The 27451-nt window shown below is 39.8% G+C and overlaps 4 protein-coding genes across 6 annotated transcripts; 2 read left to right on the forward strand and 2 right to left on the reverse strand.

The window, feature by feature from the left end:
• Positions 1-4756: 4756 nt before the first annotated feature.
• On the forward strand, positions 4757-12868 carry si:dkey-30c15.10 (uncharacterized protein LOC559353 homolog). Of its 2 annotated transcripts, none has more exons than XM_027015101.2 (23): positions 4757-4835; positions 5398-5474; positions 5817-5999; positions 6302-6388; positions 6745-6917; positions 7017-7109; positions 7765-7885; positions 8040-8503; positions 8636-8721; positions 8877-9006; positions 9140-9275; positions 9375-9539; positions 9628-9754; positions 9947-9995; positions 10156-10221; positions 10308-10340; positions 10448-10469; positions 10560-10666; positions 10779-10832; positions 11031-11117; positions 11249-11356; positions 11520-11656; positions 11784-12868. In XM_027015101.2, exons 2-23 carry the CDS (start codon positions 5399-5401, stop codon positions 11947-11949), a joined length of 2670 nt encoding a protein of 889 aa, XP_026870902.2. In that variant the 5' UTR covers positions 4757-4835; position 5398; the 3' UTR covers positions 11950-12868. The 2 variants fall into 2 exon arrangements, with proteins under 2 accessions (XP_026870902.2, XP_035380755.1); XM_035524862.1 differs by having other exon boundaries at positions 8043-8503.
• A 2372-nt stretch (positions 12869-15240) lies between these two features.
• bbs10 (Bardet-Biedl syndrome 10) lies at positions 15241-18462 on the forward strand. Of its 2 annotated transcripts, none has more exons than XM_027015102.2 (3): positions 15241-15446; positions 15810-16000; positions 16202-18462. In XM_027015102.2, exons 1-3 carry the CDS (start codon positions 15438-15440, stop codon positions 17871-17873), a joined length of 1872 nt encoding a protein of 623 aa, XP_026870903.1. In that variant the 5' UTR covers positions 15241-15437; the 3' UTR covers positions 17874-18462. The 2 variants fall into 2 exon arrangements, with proteins under 2 accessions (XP_026870903.1, XP_026870904.1); XM_027015103.2 differs by having other exon boundaries at positions 15810-15949.
• Positions 18463-18536: 74 nt separating this feature from the next.
• On the reverse strand, positions 18537-24015 carry si:dkey-30c15.17 (cAMP-regulated D2 protein). The gene is made up of 8 exons (XM_027015107.2): positions 22185-24015; positions 20386-20587; positions 20121-20254; positions 19897-20024; positions 19690-19808; positions 19454-19594; positions 19111-19283; positions 18537-18989 (listed from the first exon to the last, which is right to left on the reverse strand). Exons 1-8 carry the CDS (start codon positions 22983-22985, stop codon positions 18537-18539), a joined length of 2151 nt encoding a protein of 716 aa, XP_026870908.2. The 5' UTR covers positions 22986-24015.
• Positions 24016-24095: 80 nt separating this feature from the next.
• On the reverse strand, positions 24096-27270 carry glipr1b (GLI pathogenesis-related 1b). Its single transcript, XM_027015109.2, has 5 exons — positions 26938-27270; positions 25602-25850; positions 25283-25398; positions 24972-25057; positions 24096-24524 (listed from the first exon to the last, which is right to left on the reverse strand). The coding sequence occupies exons 1-5, from the start codon at positions 27112-27114 to the stop codon at positions 24397-24399; spliced, it is 756 nt and encodes a 251-aa protein (XP_026870910.1). The 5' UTR covers positions 27115-27270; the 3' UTR covers positions 24096-24396.
• Between the last annotated feature and the right edge of the window lie 181 nt (positions 27271-27451).

A 27451-nucleotide genomic window follows, 5' to 3' on the forward strand; every position in this document is an offset into this window, starting at 1 on the left:
TGAGAAAATGAGTGAAACACATCTCCTGCTTTAGTGTGTTTACATGTCAATTTGTCACTGTGTGTGTGTACATTTTACTATTGTCTGCAATGCAGGCAGACAGCATTCTGGTGATTATAGTAGCAAGCTTGCAGGCCACAATGTCGTCTTTGCAGTGAGGGACCAAACTGGCTAAAGAGTCTGAGAGTGTGACCAGTCCTCCAAGCGATGCAAAATACTCTTGAGCACACACTGAAGCATAAACACATACACAGGTGCCTTAGAATAATGTTTTAATGTGTGGTCAATAAACCAACATTTGAAACAATCAGTAACAATGACACTTTGACTGCATTGCCTGATGCTCCAGTCAACATAGAGGATACTCACTGTTATTGGCCACAGCCATGCCAATGAAAGAGCAAATGGGTTGTGGCCAATAACAGTGAGTATCCTCCATGTTGACTGGAACATCAGGCAATGCAGTCAAAGTGTCATTGTTATAGATACTTGTACCAGCCACACTCTCATCAATGGGAACACACACATGCAGGCATGCTGGTTCTCCTCTAGCATAGACACACACAGAAGGAAAATAAAGTGCAAATTTGGGTGTTCTGCACTTTGTATGCGTGTAAGCCTATGTTCTGCGCTGATAAAAGTGATATCAGGGTTCCTGTCCAAGTTAATATCCCTGTCTCTAAACAGTCCTACTGAAAGTATTAGGTTCCGTTACATCAGTGGCCCTGACACAGGACAATGTATGTGTTTATACTGTTCATATGAGTATGTAAGGCCTGTTATGCTTTATGAGTTAAAATGGTCTTTGACAATATATTTTAAGTCATCATACAAAATTTATACATTTTCACTTTCACCTAATACATATGGTTAGACATTTGGAATTACTGGAATGGCAGATCTAGTGGCATGCAAAACAAAATCCATCTATGGAGAATTACCTTCCGTCCTGTCTGATTACAAGAGCAGTGGCCCATCATGTGACTGAGCATGATGCAACATGGAAGTGAATCTTACTGTTGTTGGAAACCAACACAGACAGCATGTACACTGCCACCCTTTTCCGGTTATGGGACACTTCATGTTTCAGGCATTCCATCAAGTCATGGAATATCTATCCCTGCAGAGGGTCTGTTTACAGATCTCTACAAAAGGGGAATCAATTACCCTTCAGCTCTAGAATTTCAGAGTTAAAATGTATCTGTTACCCTGAATCTATACAAAATTAAACATCTTCCATTAAAATGCAAAACGAATGCTGAAAGAACATTAATAAGCACACACCGTTAAATTCAGCCAAGGAGCCAAGTGCAAAAAGAGCTGTTTCTTTAACCTCAGAGTAATGACTGGAGCTGAAGAGGTTATAGATGAATGTCACACCTCCAATCTCTTTGAAGAACTCAACATACTGACCTGCTAAATTCATAAGAAATATATAACAGTACAAAACAGGTTTGCTGTATGACTGTGTGAATGATATAATTGGACATTGTGTGACTGCTTTCAAACTGACCATCCTGTTGACAGATTGATATGATGGTAAGTAGAGCTTGTTTCTGTGAGTCTGGACATTTCATCTGATACTTCAGACACTCAAGTAATAAGTGGAGATCAGTTTTGATTGCTGAAAACATTGATTAGATATTTAAATATATTACATTTACATATGAATTAATACACATATTCAAGTAATTGCATATGCTTGATCAGAAAAGGAATTCTATTTTCAAATATTGTAATAACAGTCATCTTGCCTTGTACTGCACTATGATTTTTACCAGGCACATTTAACCCCCACCATACCATTTGCAGGTATAAAATATTTTTCCACAAGAGGTTTAGAGTTTAAAATGCATCTATCTACATTTTAAAAAGAGAGAATTATCCATTAAAGGTTTTCTGACTTTGACTGTTTTGTTTTAGAAACATGTACAATAGACTGGTCCTTCAAAGACTATTTAATTGTGGCAGTCAACTGTCAAGAGCTATTGATTTATTTAAGGAAGGGAAACCTCAGTATATACTATCTAACATGACTGCCTTGTAGTCTCTGAGTAACTGACTTACCATTTAGTATTTTCAACAGGGATTATATGTAATTTCCTGTCCTGTGGCTACAGCTGCTGAGATCAGATTCAGGTTAAAACAAATCTCACTTTAAATTATAATATTACACGTCCATTCATTAGACTACTATGTTTGGTCACAATAAGCTGACATTAGATAACTAGTTAGCTTTTTTTTCTAGCTATCTAGTCCGAGGAGTTAGCCAATCATTCGCTATTTAAAGCAAATCTAGACCATCACAGCCCCCTAATTAAAAAAATTAATGAATTACAATTAACAATAAAATTAGCGTTCCAATAGCGTTATTGATATAATTCGACTATTCTAAAAGCTTTGGTCCGAAACGAATAGATTGCTAGACAGCTAGCGTTAGGTAGTAGACCCAGCAGTAAATTACTACACCTTAATTTAAACACTTGCTAAACACTCAGGACAATTAACGCTAATGTCATCAAATATTCTCGCCATCACACGCGTTTCCTCAGGTATTTTATTTTGACATCAGATTTAACACAGCTAGAATGTAATAATTGGGAAAGGGTATCATTTGAATACATAGCTAGAGACTTATCGTCACGTACCAACTAGGCAATTTAGCTTTTAATTTCTCAACGTAACCAATTCTCAATAGGCTACATTTCCCAATTGTAATTTTAAAATTAAAAACTACGCAGGGTCATCTGGACAATCAACGAACCGCGAGATATTCCCATATTTCATATACGAGCAACCAGTGAAATACGGTTGCATCTACTAACCCTAATACTCAGAATATTTACACAAACTTTATAAACCTACTTTGCTTAATTACACATCTTATCATAATCAAGTAAGGAATTATTATAAATTTATAAATTAATTATTATAATTATAAATTATTATTATATAAATTATTAGAAATGTAGAATTTACTAACCCCCAAGAAATTTTCGAAACCATCTATGTAGTGCTTTTCTGTGGTGTTCTATTTGTTGTCAGCAATTAATGTAGACTGATCTCTTATTTCAGTGCATATTGAAGTAAACTGACAAAGGTGTAAACTTTAGCTAGCTTCATTAATGGTTTGTGTTTTTCCTTGTGTAATTTGTGCTGGCTCAGACACCTGTACATATATGCAGTTAGCATGTGCATAAGACACCTGTGCCATGTTGGCAGTAAGCGTCTGTCTGGCTGTTTTTTCCACATTTCACCATTGTATCTTCTCACACTGCCAGGCCCAGGCCTACCCGTCTTGTGGTAGGATATCAGATTGTAACCCAAATCAAGGCAGAGAGCGTGCACTTTCTTCAGCTGGTCATACACTGGACTTTCAGATGACCAGAATTCGATGGGTGTGGTAGCTAATATTTCCTAATAACTAATATTCACTGTTGTGTATTCACTGTTTGTCACAAATCCATAATTTTCATTTGGAAGAGTATAAGGTTCTGTTTTATTCCAAGCATCATACATAACATGTTCGTGTGAGCCAACTACTGTTGATTTTTTTTAATCTTCTTGTAAACCTCTTGAAATGTTCAAATGAGATTTATTTGAAGAGATGTATTTATGTGAAGAGCAGTCATTTTACAACCATGTTCTTTCCCACCCTCTCTTATGTACTTTAAGCATTTTTATATACCTTTTGAAGGCTGAATTGCTGTAATGTTTGTATGTGTTTTATTTGTGAGATTAGGTTTGTGTTCTTTCTAACCTTGATGCACACCTTTCACTTTCTTCCCTATTTTCCTTTATCTTCATTAATTTGTTTACTTCCCTGGAACTTTCCTAAGAAGTTGTTTTCACTTGGAATCTTACTGTATGAGATATTTCGTCAGTCTCGTGACAACAAAGCATTAATCCGTTGGTGAGTTTAAGTTCATATTTATTGTAAAATTCAGTGGTCATGTTTATGTTGATGTACATATTACATAATTTAAGGTCTACTTCTTGTATAATATTCTGTTACTTATTACTGTTTATTTTTGATCAGTTGGGATGAGTGAAGATTTGTTTTGTTGTTTTTTAATAGGTTAATCAACCACAATATATAAACACATGAAAAATAAGTACTGTATTTTCAGTGAATTATTTATTAATTATAATAGTACATTTCATCTGTTTGTATTGACATTATTTTTCTGTCGTCTTTACATTCTAGCACCTTTTTTTGTCATGCAACCTTTGCCTTCTTGATTATTAAAGATTATTTACATTGTATTTGGAAAGGTGTCTGATTGATGTTTCAAAACAATTCACTGTCCAAGGCCACTTCTAGTTATCTGAGCAATTGGAGCAGAAACATCTTGCATTACTTTATTGAACTCGATACATTACTTTAATTTCCCACTTAATGACCTTTCCTTTGAAGTATACCATTTGAATATTTTTGGAAATTAAATTTTTATTTCATGAACAGAATTTAGGTTATCTGGATTTACACGTAATATAATGTTTTGAAACAATCAAGATTTTAGACTTGAATGTACAATATAAATAAAGATTATTATACGTAGTAGTAATGCTATTGTTAATAGGAAGCAATAATTTTGCTTTCTGACATTCTATATCCAGACACAAACGGTGCACTGAGACACAGACGGCGTGACTTTAAATAGCCACATTTCAGCAAAAGCCTCCAGTGTGCATTTGATATTTTTCGCCAAAGTGGCGTCACGCGCATGCGCCAAACACCCGCTGAAATTCAAATGTTTGAAGTAAACGGAAGAGCGTTAACAAAATAGACCTTGGTTAGTTAGTTCGTTACTGCCCCTGCTGTATTCGCGGAGGTAAGGAAAACGTAAAATAAAAGGTGGAATAATTTTATTCGCATAATAGGAAAGCACTTGTCTTGACCGAGAGCTTTTTATTATGTATGTTGTCATGTCGTTACAGTAGTTGGCTTATTTACCAGATAGCTAGTTAACCCAGCTAGCTAACCCTAGCTAGACTAACTGGTGTTTCGAGTTAAAACGTTCTTGTACTGTGTGAGGAAAAGCTGTTATAAATATCCCTAGCTAGCAGTTCGATTGAAAAACTCAAGGATAAGGCAGACTGCTTTTTAAACATCAGTCGAAATCCCGGGTGATCTTAGTGTAAACTCAAATTGTGGCTTTTTAAAGTCCAATTTAGAGCCTAGCACGCTAACCTAGTTATCTGATATTCTATCGAAATGTTCTATTGTACCAGACACTAGCTAACGTAGCTAGCTAGCTAAAAGAGCCGTAGATAATAAAATCTTTAAATAACTATACTAGGAAGGTAGCTAGCTAGTTAGTTAACTTGACTACCTAGCTAGCTACGTCTGAAGTTCTGCTAACTAACATGCTTCTACCTTTGTGTCAATAAAAGAATGGAAAAACATAATCAGACGGATACAAATCAAAAGAGGCCGAGAGATCCTCTGGAGGACATCTTGGTCTCTAATGGTATGAATATTTTACCAGTTAGCTTTGCTAGTTATGTGCTATATACCATTTGAGTTCACGTAACACTATACTTTTGTAACTGCTTTAGTCAACAATACGTTCCTTGGCATCAATTAAATCATGATTAAATTATCAAGTAATTATGTAAGTTATCAGTTGCATTTATGAGATAGTATAGATTAATATTTAACAGTGGTTTGTGACGTTTGACACACTTTTCCCGTGGTGTGTTTTAGTTACTGTTTTGTTCTCATTTTGACTGCACATTTAAACATTTCCGTATGGTTATTATGCTAATTATGAAGATTGTTATACCTGACATAATTGTCATTAATTTTACAGAGCTTGAGAATGTTATGAAGAAGAGATGCTTGGCTGCAGAAGGAGTCGAGAATCAGAACCCCCTGCAGCTTGTACAAAGGTCTCCAGCCAGACCACGGCAGGTGGAGCTGGAGGTGAAACCAGACACGCCAGCCATAGCTTCAGTTCGCCTCAGGGTGCAGCAGCTCGCCCAGAAACGAGATGGTGAGAGAAGTCTGATTTGCCCTTTTGTTGTTTGAATTTTAGTGGGTGTTTGACACATGAGCAGTGGTAGCTCAGTGGTTAAGTTACTGGACTTATAATCGTTAGGTTTCTGGTTCAAGCCCCATTGCTGCCAAGTTGCCGCTGTTGGGCCCCTGACCAATTCCCTTAACCCTCAAGTTGTACTCAGTCATAATTGTAAGTTGCTTTACATGAAGGTCTCAGGTAAATGGGTAGTTTGTTTGTATTTTGTTTAGAATTAATGACTCAGGAAGAAGCCTTGTGGTGTTTCTGTGAGTGTGTAGGAGGGGTGGTGCTTGTCCAGCGCTGTATGTCAGACCCAGGGAAAGAGAGTCCCTCCAGAAGCTTGCTTCATGATATCTGTCACATTGGTGAGTGATTATGTTGGCCTATATCACTGTATCAGTTGTCATGTTGCAAAATAACAATTCACCCAATTACTGCTGAAGATAAGTACCACTGCAATATTATTCCTTCCTATATGGCATAAACTGTCCTTTGAAGCTCTGTTCCTCCTTTTCAGTAAGTCTCATTTGAAACAACACAGTCCAGTAGTAAAACGCTGCAGAAAGAACTATCTCTAATGAAGCCGATGTGTCACTCACTACCATGTTGGCCGAGCCTGAGGCTGAGTTAGGAAGTCTGGTGTTTAAAACCATTTGGTCATTATAAATGATACACCCGTGCTTGAATGTCCTTTCTATATCTGGCACTGTGTGTGTTGAAGGTGAGGGTGAGTTTAGCTCTCGGTTGGAGTGCTTTAAGACTCCCACCCCAGAGAGCAGCCCTGTACCTTCAACATCCACCTCACGCCAGCTCTCCAGCTTTGTACACAACATGCAGCAGCAGCTCCATGCTGCAGTGACCCCCAGCACTAAGGAGGCGTCCCGCATCCGCCAGGTGGGCATTCTCAAAAGCACTCTTTTAAAAAAATAATAAAATAAATTATAAATTAAAGTGAAATCGACTGTTCCAACTGTGTGTGTCTGACCTGCTCAGGCCCGAAAGGATGAGTTGAAATTGCTCAGAGTTCAGCCTCTTTCAGAGAACATGTGGCTCAAGAGGAGCTTGTCTGATCCTTCACTTGCTGAGGTGAAAACTCTTTACAAGCACATCTAACAGTTTCCTTTGTGCTATAATCTGTTATAAATATGCAGATATAAAACCAGAAAAAAACTGTTATTTAGTTTACATGTGACTTCATGGTTGAGTCATGTAAACTGAACTATGCACATTTTGCCAGAGGTCTACTCTCCCAACCAGCTCTACTTGCGCTTTGCAGAGGACCAGAAAGATCCGTTGGCCTCCATTACAATTTGAGAATGTGAGCGTATGTGTGTTTGACACTGGTGATGTGCACGGGGTTCCTCATTTTTGTTTTTCTGAGGTTCACAAGTTCAAGTTCAAGAGATTTTATTGTCATTTCAGCTATATACAAGTACACAACAAAAACGAGACAATGTTCCTCCAGGACCATGGTGCAACATAAAAACAATGCAACAGGCAACATGCTACACAAGTGGCATGTTTAATCATACTCATTTTGAACTCTATTGAAATGCAACCGTATGGTTCTTTTTTTTGTTTTTAATTGCAGTCTACAGCACAGTCAGTGTCAACTGCAGTTTTTATTTATTTATGTATTTAATTAATAGATTGTGTTTGCGTTATTTTTCTTTTCATGCAGAATGCCTCACTGTTCATGTAGTTTGAGAAATCATGGTGTTAAACTGTATTTATTTGCCAGGATAACTCAAGCATTGACTCAAAGGGAACTGAATGCTGCCTAAGCTTCAGCAGTGTGAACGAGGCTGTGGAAGACTTCAGTGGAGAGATTCAGCCCTCTTGCTCAGAGTTTTGTCCTCCAGGTAAACCCAAGTGTACTCCAGATATTTTGTTACCTGAAACTAATAATAAAGAAGAAATATTGCCACTGATGGGGTGCAGGGATTTTAAATTCTGAGAACAACATACGGACATATTCTTTTAATCTATTGTTATTTTAATCTGTTGCCGTCATAGAAGCGGTGGTGCACTGTAAGGAAGAAATGAGCACCTCTGCCTTAATTGACAAGATGTTTGAAGACGTCTTACAGGCTGCTGACAAAGAAGAGGAAGCAGAGAAAAGGAAGGAGGAGACAAGAGGGAATGAAAGCAGCCTGTCTCAGACCATAAAGGGAGAGGAAACGGACATGGTCACAGCTGAAACACAGCCGAAGGAGGAATCTCTAGCTTCTAGCTGTGAAGGGGGTGAAGTGAACACAGAAGCAGCTCTGCACAGTGGGTCTGTGATATTGGAGCATGTGAAGCCCAGTGAAGGAGATGAAATGGATGAATTGCCTGCCTGTGCTGACCACAGTGAGAGAGGAAGGGAGATTATCGAAGAGGGCAGCTCCATGTGTAGTGAGGAAGACTTCTTAACCCTCCCACCTAGCTGTGTTCTCTCCCCTCTCAGCAAATCTATGGAGGCTGTTGTCACACCATTGGTAAAGGAATGCAGTCACTAATTATTCTTTTTCTCTAAGAACTAAAAGCAGTGTGGTTGAGTCATGTATCTTCTGAACTTTTGATTATTTTATCACGTCTTAATTTTTTTACTTTGCTGTGTTGCTGTTTAGAGGCTGGTTGCAACTGCTCATCCACCCAAGGTGCAGTGCGTGTCTCTAGAGGAGCTGACCATTCCCCCTGCTCCACCTCTGTACAGGTAAAGTCATGTTTTAGGTAATGGTTAGTTTCCCCTTTTGGCTACATTAATATTAATAGCTTTGGAGTGCTGGTTTGTTTTTGAGTATTTGGATATTTCAGTATTGCCTCTGAGAAATGGTTGGATTGTCATTAATTATAGTTGTTTGTCAGCAGCATTGATGCATACCGTTCTCAGAGTAAGAACAGTCACCTGGCCTCTCAGTGTGTAACTCCAGGGGTACAGAAACAGGCTCCAGAGAAGTCTTGCAGCAGGCCAGCTATTAACACCAAGGAGACTATCAAGGTTTGTCACAGCAATTATTAGACAATGTTTGGTTTAATTTTTGCAAATATGTTGAGCATGTGAATGTCATAGATCTATGCTCAGGTGTTGTTTCACAAAGTGGCTGCAGCTTGATTTGTGTTTTATTATGCAGGTTCTGAATGAAGATGCTGCCAAGCTGCAGACCATAATCAATCAGACTTTACAGGCGCTGAGCTGTTGCAGTGACCGAGAGCATGGCAAAGGTTCCCTGCAAGAGGCTGAAGCTGAGAAGCTCCTGCTCGTTTCCAGTGCGCCATTCCCTATTACTTTCCCAGCTGGAAGCATGCTTTGATACTGGTGCCTGCCACAGTTTGCTGTGCTGTTAACACATGTTGCTTGTGGTGCAGGTGAGAAGCACGCCGCCCTGTTGGCAGAGATCAGCAGGCTGCGGGAAGGAGCAGGAGCAGAAGCAGACCCCCACGCTGGTGTAATGCAGCCATGCAGAGGCACCGTCAGCATCAGCAGTGTCCAGCTGCCCCTCAAAGTGGAGTTTGTGTGCTCTGCCCGCACAGGTGAGCTCACTTGCCTAAGGTGAAAGTGATGTGGGTGAAGCAGGCTATGGTCCAAGTGTACAGTGGTGCTCATAGGATGTCCCTGCAGGACGCCCCGCTCACTACTTTTTCATCCTGCTTCGATATGGCACCTGTAACATCGTGGCCACCCCTCTGGCTACGGCTGCTGATGCTGAGAATGGAGACACTATCACCTTCCCCACCTCCATCACACTGTGAGTCTACACAGACATGTGAAAAGAAATCCCCAAGATGTCTTTTTTTTTTTTTTTGTCCACTTCCTTTGCTTTTTATGGCAGTGCTAACATAGCATCTATATCATGTGTGTGATCATGAAAAAGGAAGTTATCATAAGAGTTCTATTTTTTGAATATTTTGAAATCCTTGTGTCTCATGCTGCTCTGTAGACAAGACATTCGCTCTAACTTTGAAATAGATGTGGAAGTCTACAGCCTGGTAAGATTTTTGTTATTCAGTCACATGCATGCCTCTCACTGCCTGAAAACATCTAATTGAATCTAATGTTCCTTCCAATTCCTGTGACTTTCTCAAGCTGTGTGGCTCTTTATAGAAGAGCAAGTTTAATATTTCATGCCTGTCTGTGTATGTTTTGTAGTCTAGTGGTGCAGGTAATCCCTGCACAGCTAGTCTCCAGCAGCACCGCAGCTCCACTAGATCAAGAGTATGTATACATTCATACAGCACATGCAGAAACGGTGTGGTCTGTCTTCTGCACAACATGTACTCATTAGACATGCTTCTCTGTAGGTAACACCAAAGAAGCTACTCAGCACCCTTACGGTACAAGTCTTTTTTTTTTTTTTCTCTCTCAATTAAAAACAATTCTTTTTAAAACGATCAGATTTGGAAAATGTCTAATCAACATTTTTGCATTTCGTTCTTTACAGAAATCCAACCCAAGTTCTTCCTGTAAGTATTTCTTCCCCTGTTAATGCACGTTCACAGTTTAATTTATCTGTAGCAATGGGTTTCTGATCTGCGTCGTCCTCTTCACCACAGCTGGTCCCCCTCTTCTAAGCTCTCGCAGGTCCAGCAACTTCTGTTTAGTGGGTTCCCACAAGATCACCCTGGCCTCGCTGGGACAGAGCAGGTTCCCACTGGACAAGGTGAAGTGTGTGGGGAGCATGCTGCCGTGTGTGTGTGTGTGTTGCACAGTGGTGGGCGCTCTGTTGATGTAACTTCCCTGTCTTTCCTTCTGCGCTGTTTGTTTCCACTCAGATGAAGTTTGAGGGCAAAGTCAGGCGACTCCTTGGAGATGAATTTCAGGAAAAGGTTGCACCCTGCCTTTCACTCCCTCTCTTTCCTGCATGGTGTGCATGTGTGCGGACACTTTCATGTGGGGACATTAATATTTGTGATGTGTGGTGCCTTGTAGAAGAGTCAGTTCCAATAATATGTGAATGCTTTTAAATAAATGAACTGTAGTTTACATGAGTATTTCTGGTGGTTTACTGGATGGCTGTATTGTAGGTGCCCTTCTTGTCTCCACTGGAGGGTCACATCTACCTGCAGCTGCACAATGAGAGCCATTCTAATGTCCAGCACCAAGGCTTTCTGGTGTGTGTTTAAGATGGCATTCATTATAATATTTCACACAGTTGGAAATGTCTTGTACCATAAATGCCTGGCCTTGCTTGAAATATTGAATGGGTATTTATTGCTTCTAACAGTAATAACTTGTTGTTTAGACAATGTTTGAAGATGTAAGTGGTTTTGGAGCATGGCAGCGTCTGTTCTTTAGGCTAGAAGGAGCTCTCCTCTTCTATTGGAACTACCCCAATGAAATGGGCAGCAAGGTAAGAAACAGCACTACTTTGACAACACTGAGAACTAAAGCACTAAAAACCCACATGTAGGTCGAATTCACAGTAGTCCTCACTATCTTTTTTATTTTTGGGTGTGCGTGCGTGTGTATTTATTCAGTATATTTTTGATAATTACATTTTTTGTTGTTTTCAGCCAGCAGAGGGCAGCGTCTCTCTGTGTTGCTTTGACAGCGTGCGTCCTGTGGAGAGGGAGACCTGTGCACGCCCTCACACCTTTGAACTGGTGAACACAAGGATCATGAAACAAGTCAACAGCCACAGTCTGAACAAGTAAGACATTCTGTTATGAACCTGGATCACGGTGTTTTGAGCACCAGTCCCTTCTTATGGTAATCAAGGTTTTTAACTGGGCTTTTGCTGTATTTGGGCACAATCCTTACTCGTTTCTCCTTTGAAGGAGCTGGTTCTCGGCAGACACACGAGAGGAGCGGGCAGACTGGATGGAGAAGCTGAGCCAGGTGCTGCTGGACTTCCACACATGGAGTCAGCACCCTGCGTCCAGTGAGAGTGATCGAGCTAACAGCTCCTCCAACACTAGAGCTTCCCGTGAGAGTGTCCTATAATATTAAATATGCTGGGACCAAACATCTGTGAAAGGAAATTTGAAGGGATTTCCTGCACTAACATGAAGGGCAGAAGAACCTGGTCAGCTTTACATAAGAAGGGTAAACTCAGCATTGCAGTCCAGTATCAGCCAGATAGTTCTGTAGTTTCAGGTGTATATGTAAATGCATGCACTTTTTAAATCTCAAATGCAATAACAGTAACATCACCAATAAACACGAGTGTATATTAAGACAATATTCCTAATGAGCCAGTGTAATTATAAACCTATGGAAATACTCCAGCCTCATTGTAAGCTCCTCTGTTGTTTTTGCTAATTTCGAGTGGCATATATCAGTGGAGGTTTTTAAAAGTGCTTCTTCTAGATACAGCAAGGCAGTAATTGATTATTCAGAGTAAAAAAAAAAGTTGGTTGTTTTATGTCAACCAAGTTATTGATTAGACTATGGCTATTGTTGACCTTTCTTAGCACAGTAGAAAAACACTACAAGTGCGTGTTTGTTATTGTCGTACACCCCCCGAACCCCCTTCCGGCACTACTTATAGGATGGCTACAGAGACGCATACAATCAAGGGAGCATTAATTTGATTTTATTTAAAGACGTGAAGTCCTTAATCTAGTCTATATCCTATTATTTCTACAGAATAACATTTATCTTTTTATTTTATTGTTCTTTATAAGTGAGTCTCATATGATTGCATCTATAATTGATCCGTATTTAGATTGCGTAACATGGGTTTGCAACATCTTTTACATAACCTACATTCTATGTTTACACCAAGTTTTTTCTATGTGCTCTGCCTTCTTTGCTTTCTTCCAAGGTATTTCATATTCCCTCTGTTTTGTTTGTCCTCTGTCACCTCTATGCAATATTATGTATAGGTACTAGAGAATAAATATGGTTATGATGAACTTAAGGTATGGCCTCCTGTTTCAACACCAACCCTGGTGACTATTGATACTCACTTTGTATACTTGCTGCTGCCACCAATAAAAAAATAATAATGTGTGGCCAGAAATATGTAAATAACATGACTTGTCCTTCCATATTTTAAGATGAAACCTTGAGTGTAGGGAGAAAGGACAATTTGATTTGTGTCTCTATTTCTGGATAGTGATGATTTTGATCCTTGCTTTATTTTTTAAAGTATAGAATACTTTTTGATGCAGTTAAAATGGTAAAATAATTTTAAAAAGTCAATGATGTAGTAAGCTGTTCTGATGTGTAGCTAATTGCAGTGATCACTGATTTAATATGAATGTTTTTATTGTGATCACCTGCCATTTACAATAGAGATGGGTGTGCTGGAGTTGAACTGCTTTTTTTCATTTTTCGTTCTCACTCTCACATCCCCAGTAGCATCATGCTTGGAGAAACAGTTAGTCATATACCGTCATGAGTTGTTTGTCCACCCAGCTCTGTGTATTGAACCTATAGATGGTTATACAATCATTTAATTTATAATTCACCAATACTGATCCTACTGTGCATACATGATTATGGTTCTATATGGAAAATGTATAAACTTAACAGTCATGTCAAAAACAGTACACCCTCTCTGAATTCTGTGATTTTATGTATCAGGGCATAAAAAGTAATCTGGTCGTTAGCAGGTCATAAAATCAGGTAAATTAACTTCAGATGAGCACAACAGCTTCCACCATATAATTATTAACAAAAATCAAGCCAAAATGTAAATGTTATGTGTGGAAAAACTAAGTACACCCTATGAATCAATAGCTTGTAGAGCCACCATTAGCAGCAACCTAATTTCAGAGTGTTACATGTTTCTGGAGGAGTTTCTCCCACTCTTCTTTACAGGGTTGCTTCATTTATACACAGCGCTCTCAGGCTCCAGCCACAGCATTTCAGTTGAGTTGAGGTCTGGACTTTTGGCCATTGCAACACCTTCAGTCTTTTGTTTTTTAGCCTTTGTAGATTTACTGTTTGGGATCATTGTGTTGCATGACCCAATGTTGGTCAGGCATTAGCTGTCAGATCAATAGATAGCCTCACATTTGTCTCTAGAATACTTTGGTATACAGAGGAGTTCATGGTCAACTTAATGACGGCAAGACGCTCAGGTCCTGTGGCTGCAAAACAAGCCCAAATCAACCCTCCCTCATTGTGCTTGACAGTTGATAGGAGGTGTTTGTGCTGATATACTGTGGTGTTGGCTAAACATCTCCACTTTGGTCTTGTGGTTCATTCAGATGCGATTTGGCAAATATAAGCCATACTGCTGTGTTCTTTTTAGAAATGAAGAGGGTCTCTCCTGGCAAACCTGCCATACTTGAGTCTTTTTCTAATTGTATTGTCATGAACATTTAATATGCTAACTGAGGCCTTAGAGTCTGAGATGTAGCTCTTGGGTTTTTTTTTTTCTCTGCTCAATGCACCTGACCTTGGGTTGAATTTGCTGCCACATCCACTCCTGGGAAAATTGGCAACTATCTTGAATGTTTTCCACTTGTGATGAACCTACTTACTGTAGAATGATGGACTTCAAATTGTTTGAAAATGGCCCCATATCCCTTCCCAGAGAGATGGGCTGCAGCAATCGCATCTTTAAGAGCATTGCTGAGGGCTTTCCTCCTTAGGATTGCATTAACACAGACCTGAACGATCCAGACTAGAAAATTGCCAGAACATCTGCTGTTATAAAGGTGGTTACACTTGCTGGTGATCAATTTTCAATGACATTTGATAAGCAACACCCTTCTGGTACTTACCCTCTTTATTCTTATGGAATTAATTAATTCCTATTTTCACACATGGCTTCTTTGTTTTAGCCTAGTTTTTGTTAAGTAGATAATGACCCAGTGTAATTTGTAATGCGTTGTTTTTCATCTGAGGTTGTATTTACCTAATTTGCTAAGGACAAGATTTTTTTTATGTCCTGATAAATAAAACCATAGAATTCATAGAGGGTGTACTTTGTTAAGAGATCCGGATCTATAATAATTCCACTCGCTAAGTATGTACTTTTGTATGTAAGGACTATTTACCGTTTTATATAGATTTAATGGAAAATTATAGATTTTTGATGTTCAGATTAGCCACAGATTTATACACCTTTTATACACTTTTTTTTTTTACAAGGGAAAACTGAAATAAAAACCGACATCTGTGGTTCACACTTCTCTAACTGAATCCTACTTGAAGAACATCTCACCGAAGTTCAAGTCAGTTCATTCGTAGCCTACAACCACCGACGCTGCCAAAAATCCAGCCGGCAGATGGCAGTCACCCTGTGATTTACCAAAACAATCTGGGAATATGGGAAAGAGAAGTAGATCGCCCCCTAGATACTGAAAGAAGCTTACAGACTTCGAACAAAATGAAAGCGGCAAGCTTCTGGTTAGCAACGGAAAAGATGCTTTTGTATAAAAAATATGCTATTACTTTGAGTAAAGGAAGCAAACAGCTCCACGTTTTTTGACCATAGAAATCGAAAGGAATTTACATTTAAGTCATGCTAAGGAATGGCTAAGGTAGGTGGGTTGCTAGCTAGCTAGCAAGCAAGCTAAGGAGGTTCATTTCTATGTAACTTAATAGGCTGTATGCTACCGCTACCTTGATAGGCTTTTACGGTGTTTTGAAGTAGCTAACTTACTATCAATCCACAAGGAAGTGAGAAAATAATTGGAGAATCCCATCTTGCGTCATATTTATTGAGAATACTTTTTAAGTTCAAAATAATATGTTTGCTCGCCATGTTATAGTTACCTAGCTAGCAGTGTACACGTTTTTGTTTTTTGTTTTTTTTTTTATTAAAAATTTCTTCAGAAGACCCTAATCCAGCTCTCCAGAAATTCATTATGTGCTTGTGTGTTTGCTTGTGTGTGTTCGCATAGACGTGTGTATCGGAGAGCGCGTCCCTGCAGGCGTCTCTCAGTGTTGTCGGAGCACTGGAGTGTGTTGTACGTCGCTGTGTCGGGCCAGAGGGTGGGAGTGTGCTCTTCACAAAAGACACAGGAGAGACACTCATCACCAGGCATGGACAACGCATTCTCACTTCTCTGCACCTGGACCACCCTATAGCCAGGTGCACAACACATACATTTTTACTCTTGGTTTTTATATATGGCCATAATTCAGAAATGTGATGCTATATTTTTTAGCTCAAATAAGTGCTGCCATGAGCAAAACCACCTGTGCTCCATGTCTACTACACTTTTATATGTTAATTACGTGTTAAAGTTGGTTGTTTTCCAATTACCAATGTGTGTTTGGTTTTTCTTTTTAGAATGGTCTTGGAATGTGTGTGCGCACATGATCGTGTTACAGCAGATGGATCTAAGTCGTTTATCCTCCTGTTGGCCACACTGTTGCGAGGAATTCGTGACTCTGTGAACAGACAGCACAAAGCAACCTGGAACCTGGCCACCCCCCGAAATCTGGCCAATCGGCTTCTGGCCTTCTGCTGGAAGGAGCTGGATGATGTCATAGACCATTGTGTGGTCCCTTATGCCTCATCGCTTTTTCTTCTGAATGGGTATAGACTGGAAGGGAGAGTGTTGCCTGCTCTAGTGAGAGGGTATGTTGCAGGAAGAGTTGGCATTGGCCAGGCTGAAATACTGACACCTCTCCTTTGTGAGCTATACAACAAAGTCAGTGATGAACAAGATCATTTAACTGAAGAACCAATTGCATTCCTCAATTCCAATTTCTCTTTGCTGCACATAACAGTGTCGGGACTTCCCACTGGCCGTTCACAAGTGGTGGAAGGAATTGTATTTGCTCGTGATTGGTCAGTGTGGAGAGAGGCTCCACACTGTGGTCCAGTGAAAGCACTGATTGTTTCTCAGTGTCTAGATAAGCCTTTGGCTGCTGTTGGAGAAAATGTTAGCATTTGTTTTCAGCAGGACTGGCTCCTTCACTCAGAGAGAATAATGGAGGCGAGATTAGCGGCAATGCTCTCACTGCAGGCGCACGTGGTGCTGTCGTCGGTGAAGCAACCTGAGCGCATGCTGGAGTGGGCTCGGGAGAACAGTCTGGCTGTTCTGGAGTGCATGGACTCAGAGCAGCTGGAGCTTCTCTGCCAGCTCACTGCTGCAGACACACCCCCTCTGCAGCCGATGCTCCGTGTTGTCATGCTGAGCTTCTACCGCCGTCTGCACCCAGGAGGGGGCGGCGTTGCTCAGCTTGGGATCCCCTGCTGTGGCTTCCCACATGCGCACACACTCGTGCTGTGTGCACCCACTGCTGGAGCACTTGAACAGAGCATGTGTGCGAGCCGAGGCACTTTTGCAATGCTCCAGCATCTGTGTCATGCTGTTCTTAGGAGGACAGAACAAACAAGTGAGACACACACTCTCAATGACTCATGTACACGAGAGACAGAGAGAGACGGTGTCTGTGAAGCATGTGAAAATCATGACCATCATGACCAGTGTCACATACCACTTCCTGACCAGTCTTCTTCAGGCCAGTCACGAGGTCCGGCTTCCCCTCCGGACTTGTGGGACGTTATTTTAAAGGCTGGTGGAGTTCTTCCTGTGGGTGGAGCATTTGAGTTCCTATTACATCATTCCTTGTTGCACTGCTGTAACCATGGTGACACTCAGAGTCGGAGGCTTCTTGCTGAGGCCATCCTGAGCATGTTCAGATCCTTGCACTCCCACAAACCAAGATATTTTTTGCAGCACCACACACATTTCATGAGCAAGCTGCAGATAATGAAACTGGGCCATGCCGTTCGTGAGCTTGGGTCAGGGTCAGAGTTCAGACTTGCCTTAAGGCCAGAGGGGCCAGCTTCTTTGTGTGTAGAATCAGTCTGTAGTAAACACCAGCTGGTGGTATCTGTGCTGCAGTGTGTGAGCAGACTCTTGTGTGTAGGGGCTATACTATACATCCCTAGTCTTGCACAGAGGCCACTTACCACATGTTCTGAGGAGAGTGAAGAAGAGAACATATAACGCTGAGTCACCACTTCTTCTCTAGCACAGTTTCTCATAACACTTGATTTAAGTCTTTTGCTAATCATCAAAGCCTTTGTGAGATGAATCAGGTTTACAGCACAAAAATGTTGTCACATGGGTCTTTCTAGGTTCAGATTAGTACATTCCTTACAAATTAGGAAATTCCCAACAGCGTTAATTTCCCCAAAGTACCCTAGGGCAATGATTACTAATATGATATTACATGAACATTGCATGCACTGTATTTCAGTGATCACAAATCTAGGTTGATACAATTAGCATATTGTCTGCTGTAATGTTTTTGTTGTTGTTTTTTTTTGTTTCCTGGGACAAAAACTTGTGTGATTTTCACCATTTGTGTAATTGCCAGATAAATTGAAATAATTTATTCTTTAAAAAGTATTTTCTTAATTCTGTCTGCTGGTTGTTAAAGATGGCTGCCAGAATCTTTTGAAGTTGTTTACTCATATTTTCATCACATAAGGGGGCTACATAATAAAACATTCCTAACCTAATTTGTAATTATAATTTGAAGTCAAATAAAGTTTTGCATGCTCATAAGTGAGGTAGGGATAGATGGAACACAAGCCAATAAAAATTTTAACTATACTTTTTACTCTTGTAGCTCATAATTCATCAGGAGTGCCTTTTTCCTCTCCATCAGTAAATGTCCAGGTGATCCCAGAAGTCACAGAAATTGTCTCTGTTGCCATGCTGACAGTGAGACTGTAGAGTTAAATTTAGTATTGGCCAGCTTTCAGCTGCTGTGTACCTAGGCCAAGCAGGAAGCTTCTGCTGCTTGCAGAAAGGTGTTTCTTCACTGTGAGAGTTTGGATCTCCAGTGTGGGCAAATGCACCCCAGTAACACAGTATCTGATTGGCCAGGAGAGTCTCTTGGGCTGTGAGAGTGAGGTTTGTAACAGCTGCAGAGTCAAACAGGAAAGGAAGCTCTGCCCCATGACAAGCATGGTTGTAACAGAAAGTAAGTCCTGCCCATATGTTGTGATCAGAAAGGGAGTGGTCGAACACATACATCCAAACAGTCGCGCCCATGCTTATTGCAGATCGAGCAGACCACCGAGCCGGACATAGAAACACATAGTCTGTCACAATCTAAGAGATAAGAAGACATCTCATTCAGATCAAAATACCTTTTATAATAACCAAATTGCAAAGGTAGAATTAACTTTTAACTATTCCAGTTTCACTCAACAGTGCAGTGTTAGTGTCTCACCTGTGACAGCATAACGCGTCTGTCCTGGTTATGGTAGAGCGGAACATATTTGTACAGGATGCTAAGAGCATTGTGCTTGAAGATAGCTGTTGTGTAGGCTATGCATTCCAGCACAGACACTGACTCATTGAATACCCCATATACAAAGATCACACCTTCTTCGGATGTAGTACCTAGAAGAATACAAAATATTTATGCTTGTCAAAACTTGGTGGCGAGTGGCTGAAATGCCATGCAAAGGCTGATAAAGGGCCAATCTTGTAGGCTGCCATGACAACTAACACAGCCAGGCATAGTCCAAAATAAACAGAAGACCAGGTCCTCAGGCAAGTGTGTAACAGACCTAATATGACTGGCTTGTAGCTCTGCCAGTGACCCTTTGGGAAGGCTGCAGTTGGCTGCTCCCTGATCAGCTCTCCATCAATATAAGGACCCCAGGTCTCAAACAGTTGCAGAAAATGGAAAGGGTTGATTATTTTAGAACCTTCAAAAAGATTAGAAAGAATGTGTGGTTTATCTCTGCCACTCAGGTTTTCATGGAGTTTCATCCTCAGGTAACCACTGTGTGTATGCTTGTACCTGTTTTAACCTGAGCATCTAATATGGCGTGTGAGCTGAGAGAGCGAAGACAGGCCAGGTCAGAGACTGAGCACTTAGTCAGTTTCACAAAGTCCCTACCCAACTTCACAGCATCCGACCTACAAAATCAGTCATCATCATCAGTGTTATTGCCATCAGAAGATCTGTGTACTGTGGGAAAGCTGTGTGTGCATGTGTTTATAGAACCTGGTTTTGAGTGGGATGGAGAGGGGAGGGCTCTGTACAGCAGCATGTCTGAACATTGGCTCACTGATCTCCATCATCAGGTGCAAGCATACTGACTGGGCCCCAGCACTTTCACCAAACAGAGTCACCTACACGCATTTAAACACATAAATCCACACTCCCACAAACATGCATCAATATACAGAGTTATAAAAAATATCCCACCAGCACCTCCATGCACTCACCTTGGCTGGATCTCCACCAAAGGCAGCGATGTTTCCTTGGACCCAGTGCAGTGCCGCCTGCTGGTCCAAAATTCCATAGTTTCCCACTGCAGAGTTCTGAGGATCTTTCCCTGTCACCAGGAACCCAAATGCTCCTAAATAACAATCAAAATACATCACTGTAATCCTTACAAAGCCACCGTCCTGCAGACATATGCACATACATATGGCTTATACAGTAATAACACATATACTGTTACAAATGTGTTTGTGGTGTGTGTCTTACCTAGGCGATACTCCAAATTTACAACCACTGTGTTGCTATAGTTACTAATAAAGCGTCCATCATACAGTGGTTTAGAAGCAGAGCCAGCAATAAAGTCACCTCCATGAATCCACACCATGACAGGCAGGGCTGTGGTGCTCTGCAGTGATAGGTCCACACTCACAGGAACAAACACGTTCAGGTACAAACAGTCCTCACTCACCTGAACACAGATACAGTTAAATAGTACTAAAACTTAAAACTGCACTGGGATCAGGGCTGTAATCAGGATCAAAATTTTAGTATGCTCTGTATAAGTTTGGGGAATTGGCAACATCAGCACGAAACTCGTGGAAGAATATTTTGTAAAGTGAGTTACATGAGTGCAAATGAATGAATGGATGAATGCAAAGGTGTTCATGTTGAATGAGTATTCAAAAAGAACTCAGTCATTGCTCTGTGATGATCGTGTCCTATGAAGAGATATTTTTTGAAATATTTGTTGTAATCTTATCCTTATCCGTATAATGTTGGATTTGCATTTGAGCCCTTTCAAATGCAAATATATATGAGAATAAAAACTTCATATTCTCTACTAGGTTACAAAAACTGCCACACTCACTATTAGGCCAATCAGCACTCAGTAACAGAAATACTAGCATCCTATTGCCCAAACCTCCTTTGTTGTAGAAAAAAGGAAAATACACAGTTAAGTTTTCTTTCCTATTTTTAGTGTAATACGAAATTCTACTATTCCAAATTAGAGGAAGATCCTAGCCAAGTGGTGAGAAACCTTTTTAGCAGTTTAGTTCCATTCACAACCATTCATTTTAAATTCTTTTGCAGGTGACTTTAGCATCTGACAAACCCGGAGGACATTACAGAAATCTCTAGAAATTCTCTGGACTTGTTTTTGAGTCTTCTTTTTGAGCCTGTGCATGTGACATTATTATGTAAAGACGTCTGCTGTGTTCCAAAAAACTCTCACCAAATCTTACCCAACTGCTTTACAGGGCAACTAGCAGCAAAGGACACTATATTTTAACAGATATTTTTCTTCTTCTTTCAATTTTAACAAACAAATCTTACATAATGCCACTTTAAAATTATTTCATTTCCTTTCACATTATACACTTTCATAAACTATATTTTTCCATAAATTTCTTTGTCTTATATAATTTGACAAATAACGTTTAGCACCAAAGAAATTAAAGTTAAAAATTAGAGTAAAAAAAAAATCATGTGTATGGTATCATAGCACAAATTATGTACTTATGTACTATCACCCTAGAAAATCTGGCAATAATAACTGCACCACCTTGTATCCACCTGACATCTGTCAACATATCAAATAAGTATTAATTCAATTAATAGTAAATAATCTCATAATTTAAGGCTTGTTCAGTACTAAGAGTAACAACACAATTATATTCACAGGTTTTGACACCATTTATTTGAGGATTCTATATTTTATGTAATAGGCTATCTTGAAAGGAATAAATGTATGCTGTTAGTCTATTTCTATGATAACAGCGGAACAGACAAAAGCATTACAATTAGAAGTCTTAAGTTCTTAGCTACCAGCTGCTATGAAGTCACTTGAGAATGAATCTTATTTCAGAAGATTTGGTAGATTGGGATTAAAGCTTTTATGCAATGTAGGCTACACACCACCATAAAAAAAGGGCACTGTTTCCAAACTCACTTTCATGGGCCAATGTTGCAGAAAAAAATTATAATCAAATAGAAGTAATCAGTGCTGAATTCTGACTGGTGTAGGTGTTTAGCTGATGCCAGGCAATTGGTGGAAGGAAGATTACCTGAAAAGGGCATGATTGAGAGAAATGCCCAGTACAGGACTGCATGCAAGCAGGTCGAGGGAACGTGGCATCATATGGCAGAGTCCATGGTGACGCAGGGCTGGGAGCAGTCCACCGCTTTGGCCCTACAGGAGGGACTGCGTAGGGAATCCCATAAAACACATGAGCTTTATCCAGTGTGAGGCCACGAACTGGGCCTGAGTGCACAAGCACAACAGGGCCTTCACTGGATTTGGCTTCATCCTTCTCATCCAGCAAAGCATTGTCCAGTGCAGAGACAGAGTCTTCTTCATTCCCTGCAGCTCTATTTGCCTTAGCAGCACCTATGTAGTCATTTTTAGTAACAGCTGATTCAGTATTAGCATACATAATGTTATCATTACAGTCAACTTCATTGCATTCATCATCTGCTAACGTAAATGACTCTGGATCTTGAACATTTAATTCAATTGCATTGTTTCTAACATCCGAATAAGCATTAGCTGAAAGAGTCTCATATTCTCTGCTTTTAAGATGAGGTTTATCTTCAGGCCCAGTATGTGGGCCTCCTAATCCTGCATCATCAAAGTTGACATCATGTTCATTGTTTTCAAACATGTCATTATCTGCAGCTTTTTGGAAGTAGTTGAAAGTCATGCTCCGTGGGCCTCCAGCCTGAGGTGTGTAATGGTGCTGAGCATGTGTGAGATGAGTGTATGTGAGTCGTGAGTCCTCGCCTCTCTCTTGTCCCCCGCACACCAAATCTGGTGTCACCATGGAAACCAGCACGGCTAAGGTTACTCCAGTGACTGGCAAGACCATGATGATCTTTCAGCTCCGGCTGGTTACACTCTGAGCAGATTCCACAGGTTCTACTTACACATGCTCACACACACACCTACTCATCACTCCTTGTAACGTGGATCCTCTCAAGCATGCTTTTTAATTCCAGTTATGAATTTCCAAATGTGGCTTTTTTTACTCCATGTACATTTTCCCCAGCAACTCCGGTAAGTGCCACTTCTGCAGTCCACAAAAACACAGGACAAGTGTGCAAGAGAAAGTGGAACTGGACTCTGACCTATTGAATTTCTTGTGACTTCATTGAGCTAGTTTGGCTCACATACAAGTCTCTCTCTTTCTCTCTCTCTCTTTCTCTCTCTCACACACACACACATACACACAAAGATGCATTTGTAAAACAAATCAAATTACAAACAGTAGAAGATCTGGATACAGTTGCTGAAACTACTCACATGAACTACATTTCAACACATTATCCACAGCCGCAGAATCAGCAGACTCTGTCTGCCCAAAGTAAATGTACAAAAAATTATGTAAAACAAAACCAAATTCACAAGACACAGAAAGCACTGCCCAACCAAACATATGTTTTATCTTTGATTGTATGTGAGTGTGTATTTGTGTCCTTTTCAGAATAATCTTTGTCATATGTTTTAGGAAAACCTTGTTATCTTAAACCCATACCTTCCAGTCTGGGATATGGATGAACAGACCAATTGTATGAACGTATGTGTGCATATGTGTATATGACTGCTGTTTAAATATCCTGGCTTTTGCCTTTAAATATGATGCCAAAATAAGGTCAGGTTAAATGTCACTAACCCACAAAAATTGGAAGCCAGCCTGGTGGTATCGTTAGTATTCCGAAAACCCTGTTTTGTGGGGTGATTGCTCAGAAGTACTAAAAGGCAGCCTTTTAAGATCATGACTCATCTCTGTTCAGACTGTTCACACTGACTACAGAACGCTATATGTACAACCATCTCCATGGATACAGTAAAATCTTCAGGGATGCATAGTCAAGGCAAATAAAACAAATTTGTGGATTTTATAGAAAGGGATTTCAGGAGTCACAGACAATGCCTTTGCCCATCAGCGAGTAAGAAGTCAGCAAGACTCTTCAGCATATTTTTAAATATGTGATTATGAAGGGTGAAAAGTTTATTAATATGGATTTTATATATGATGTATGATTGAACACATACTGAAAAGTGAGTTACACAAAAAAGGACATAGAATACATTTAAACTGTTTAGTGGGAGTGACAATGTGGGGCAGCATCAGTCCTACACAGCAGGGGGATGCCACACATATGACTCAACAAAATGCTAGGCCTTCATAACACGACCCTGCTAGAGTTATGAGTTGGTGAGGAGTTCTAAAGGTTATAAAGGCTTAAACAACTTGGTATTAAGTTTACTGGGTGACTTTAGTGTGTTGCATAGAAGAGAAGCAAGCACATTCCAAATGATATCCGCAGCACTGGGTTATTCAGCCAATGGGAGAGTCTGTGGGCTGAGGAGGGAACAAAATCCCACCCAGGCGTCCAATCGTATCCTGCAGAAACATACGTAATTAGTAGCCATTTATAATATTTTTTAAAAAAGCAAGCAATGAATTAATGTTAACAAGGCAGAAAGCATTTAACAGGCCAAAAAAAAGAGAGCAAGGCTTATGGTAGTGTAGTGCATAGTAAGACAGTTGTGCTGCTGATTAAGTTTAGCAGTTGATTAGTACAATGTACTATACATACTCTTATCTTTGTCGCGGTCTGGATCAGCTGTTGAAAATATGAGCATATATATGTAATGCATTTATAAAGATTAAAAAATAAAAGTGACAGGATCTGTGCTTCTCCTTGTTTTTGAATGTAATGAACATTGAGATTATTTTTTGATAAGGTGGTAAATATTGAGCTATGTCTTGTTGCTATGGGAATGTGGTGAAAATATTCTGATAAGTGTAGTTCAGAAACATGTAAACATGTTTTGCAATTTTTCTTACTGCAAAGCTTATCTTTGCATTTCTCTGCACCACAACTGCTGCAAGCCAGTCCCACTATGTATGGAGGAAAGCCAAATACATTTCCCCTGGGAGAGAACATATTAACATAATATTATCATCATCATAACTACAGCACTGCAAATGCATATTTTCAAGACTACAGACTACTGACAACTCAGTCAATAATAATTCAAGAACCATCTTTAATTTCTACAAAAACTGAAATGAAGAATTAATTTTTTTGTCTCTTATAACAGACCCATGAGAAAAGAGAGTTTTATAGCAGGAAGAGTATTTAGAGTTTTACTTACGCATCACCATAGTCACATACAAAAATAGTGGACTCTGGATTAGTGGAGAAGTTGTCAATTCCTCTAGAACAAACATGGACAGCACAGCCTATCTTATAGCTTGTTGCCCACATGAGCTGAAATGCACAAAAACACATTTAAAAGAATCAGAAAAGGGTTGTTCTGCACCCTCTCCAATAGTGAATGTTTATTTATATTGTACTCTAATATCCAAATCATAAACAAATATGATTAAGTTGACAATATAAACTTTTTTACAGGTATAAAATATAGTCATGTTTGCTTAAGCCTGCTTACAGGAACATGTATGATAGCCAACCTGTGTATAGTGGCCACATATACGGGCACAGCTCTGGTTTTGGTGAGTGTAATCTGCACCCTCTTTATTCCAGGTATGAATAGCTGACTCCACAGTAAAGGCAGAGTATGGAGCCCCCAGCCAGATGTTCTCCCCAACCCGTCGGAACTCAGGGTGAGACCTGCCCACCTGCTGCAGCACGGGATTATGGGAAGCCTTACAGTGTCTTGCCCATGACCGCGCACCTCTGGCCAAAGAATCATCCCAAGACTGAGTGGACACGCACACATGCACACACATTGGAGAACATAAATTCAGTTAACTTGGTGTATTATATGTGAATTCATTTAACTGATTCTTTGTTTTTAAATAGTGATGCACCTTTGGTAAATTCTGATTCCTTTTTAGGAACTGGTTTGGGCTCATTCAACACCTACTTGTGTACCCTAAGAATTGCATATTTGATAACACCTTATCATGTTTTATGCTCTTAAAGCTATTTCCTGCTATTAACTAAAATGGTTTTATGGTATTTCAAGTGAAGTATTTAACAAATATTACAAAATAAAGCTAAACAAATCAAGAAAGATCATTGTAGAACTTTTTACAGGACTTTCTACAGAGTTGTCAGTCAGTTTTTTTTGTTTGTTTGTTTGTTGTTTTTTTTTTACCTTATTTAGACTACAAATGGAAATGCCTGTGCAAAAGCTTGTAAAGAACAATGTAACATCTCTTTGGTGACGGCAGAAACAGCCCCTCTGGGCTTTTTTATTTCCAGTGCAGGAAACCTTTCCCTCAGAATCCCAACAAGATAAGGACCTTTTGGAGTTTAAAAATAAGAAGACTTTCAAACACAAAAGGGAAAACTCTCCATGTCCTGGCAAAGGAAAGAAATACACCACTCCTTTCAAATATTTTCATTGCCATGACGACTACAGGGGTCATTGAATATATATATATATATATATATATATATATATATATATATATATATATATATATATATATATATATATATATAGATAGATAGATAGATAGATAGATAGATAGATAGATAGATAGATAGATAGATAGATAGATAGATAGATACCTAAGAACGACAAGGTAATAAACAGGTTAATATCTGATTTTAGAGAGTTTCATAATTTTAAATCTATAATATATGATATAAAATGAATATAATTGCAATCTGCTGATTCACATGTACATCTTTAATATGAAAACGAAATGCTCAGGACTAGTCCCTTTTGGAAAATTGCTAATGGTTAAACAATTCTATCGATTGTCTGCCAAACAAATAAACTGAGCTGAGCATAACGTGAACAGAACGTGACAGGCGAAGACGGTTTCCCCTTACCATCAAACGCATGTTGGCCGCAGGTGGATTCGCACGCGAGCGATATACGTTGTGTGCCTGCACGCACCTGCGGATAAATTCCGGATCGGCAATATCCGGCAGCACATGTGAGAGAGCACCTGAAGAGCTAGCTAAAAGAGTCGATATCCACAGAGCGAGACAGCTGGAAAGGTCCATTGTCAAAGCTTACGCGAGTATTATTCTTGCTTGTCCTTGAGTAATGATCATTGACTAATACTATCTGGGCTGATGATTCGTGAGTCGTGTTGCGGTAATGTGGTCTTTGAAACAAACCCACCCACCACATCACGAACAAGTGTGGAGCTTTGTAGCTTCTCTCTCTCTCTCTCTCTCTCTCTCTCTCTCTCTCTCTCTCTCTCTCTCTCTCTCTCTCTCTCTCTCTCTCTCCAAACAGGTAGGTATCTATCTATCTATCTATCTATCTATCTATCTATCTATCTATCTATCTATCTATCTATCTATCTATCTATCTATCTATCTATCTATCTATCTA

This window comes from Electrophorus electricus, chromosome 4, assembly GCF_013358815.1.
Source record: "Electrophorus electricus isolate fEleEle1 chromosome 4, fEleEle1.pri, whole genome shotgun sequence".
In the NCBI taxonomy this organism is placed as follows: domain Eukaryota; kingdom Metazoa; phylum Chordata; class Actinopteri; order Gymnotiformes; family Gymnotidae; genus Electrophorus; species Electrophorus electricus.

Coding starts and splice junctions, on each gene's coding strand:
- si:dkey-30c15.17 (XM_027015107.2), bottom strand. CDS start 22,985: ATGGTCTTGCCAGTCACTGGAGTAACCTTAGCCGTGCTGGTTTCCATG. Junction 19,809..19,896: donor TCCATCCCACTCAAAACCAG/GTTCTATAAACA, acceptor CTGATTTTGTAG/GTCGGATGCTGTGAAGTTGG. Junction 19,284..19,453: donor CTACAAGCCAGTCATATTAG/GTCTGTTACACA, acceptor GTATTCTTCTAG/GTACTACATCCGAAGAAGGT.
- bbs10 (XM_027015102.2), top strand. Junction 16,001..16,201: donor CTGGACCACCCTATAGCCAG/GTGCACAACACA, acceptor TTTTCTTTTTAG/AATGGTCTTGGAATGTGTGT.
- si:dkey-30c15.10 (XM_027015101.2), top strand. CDS start 5,399: ATGGAAAAACATAATCAGACGGATACAAATCAAAAGAGGCCGAGAGAT. Junction 6,000..6,301: donor GCTCGCCCAGAAACGAGATG/GTGAGAGAAGTC, acceptor GTGAGTGTGTAG/GAGGGGTGGTGCTTGTCCAG. Junction 9,755..9,946: donor TTCCCCACCTCCATCACACT/GTGAGTCTACAC, acceptor GCTGCTCTGTAG/ACAAGACATTCGCTCTAACT.
- glipr1b (XM_027015109.2), bottom strand. CDS start 27,114: ATGGACCTTTCCAGCTGTCTCGCTCTGTGGATATCGACTCTTTTAGCT. Junction 25,399..25,601: donor TATGTGGCCACTATACACAG/GTTGGCTATCAT, acceptor TGTGCATTTCAG/CTCATGTGGGCAACAAGCTA. Junction 25,058..25,282: donor GTATGTGACTATGGTGATGC/GTAAGTAAAACT, acceptor GTTCTCTCCCAG/GGGAAATGTATTTGGCTTTC.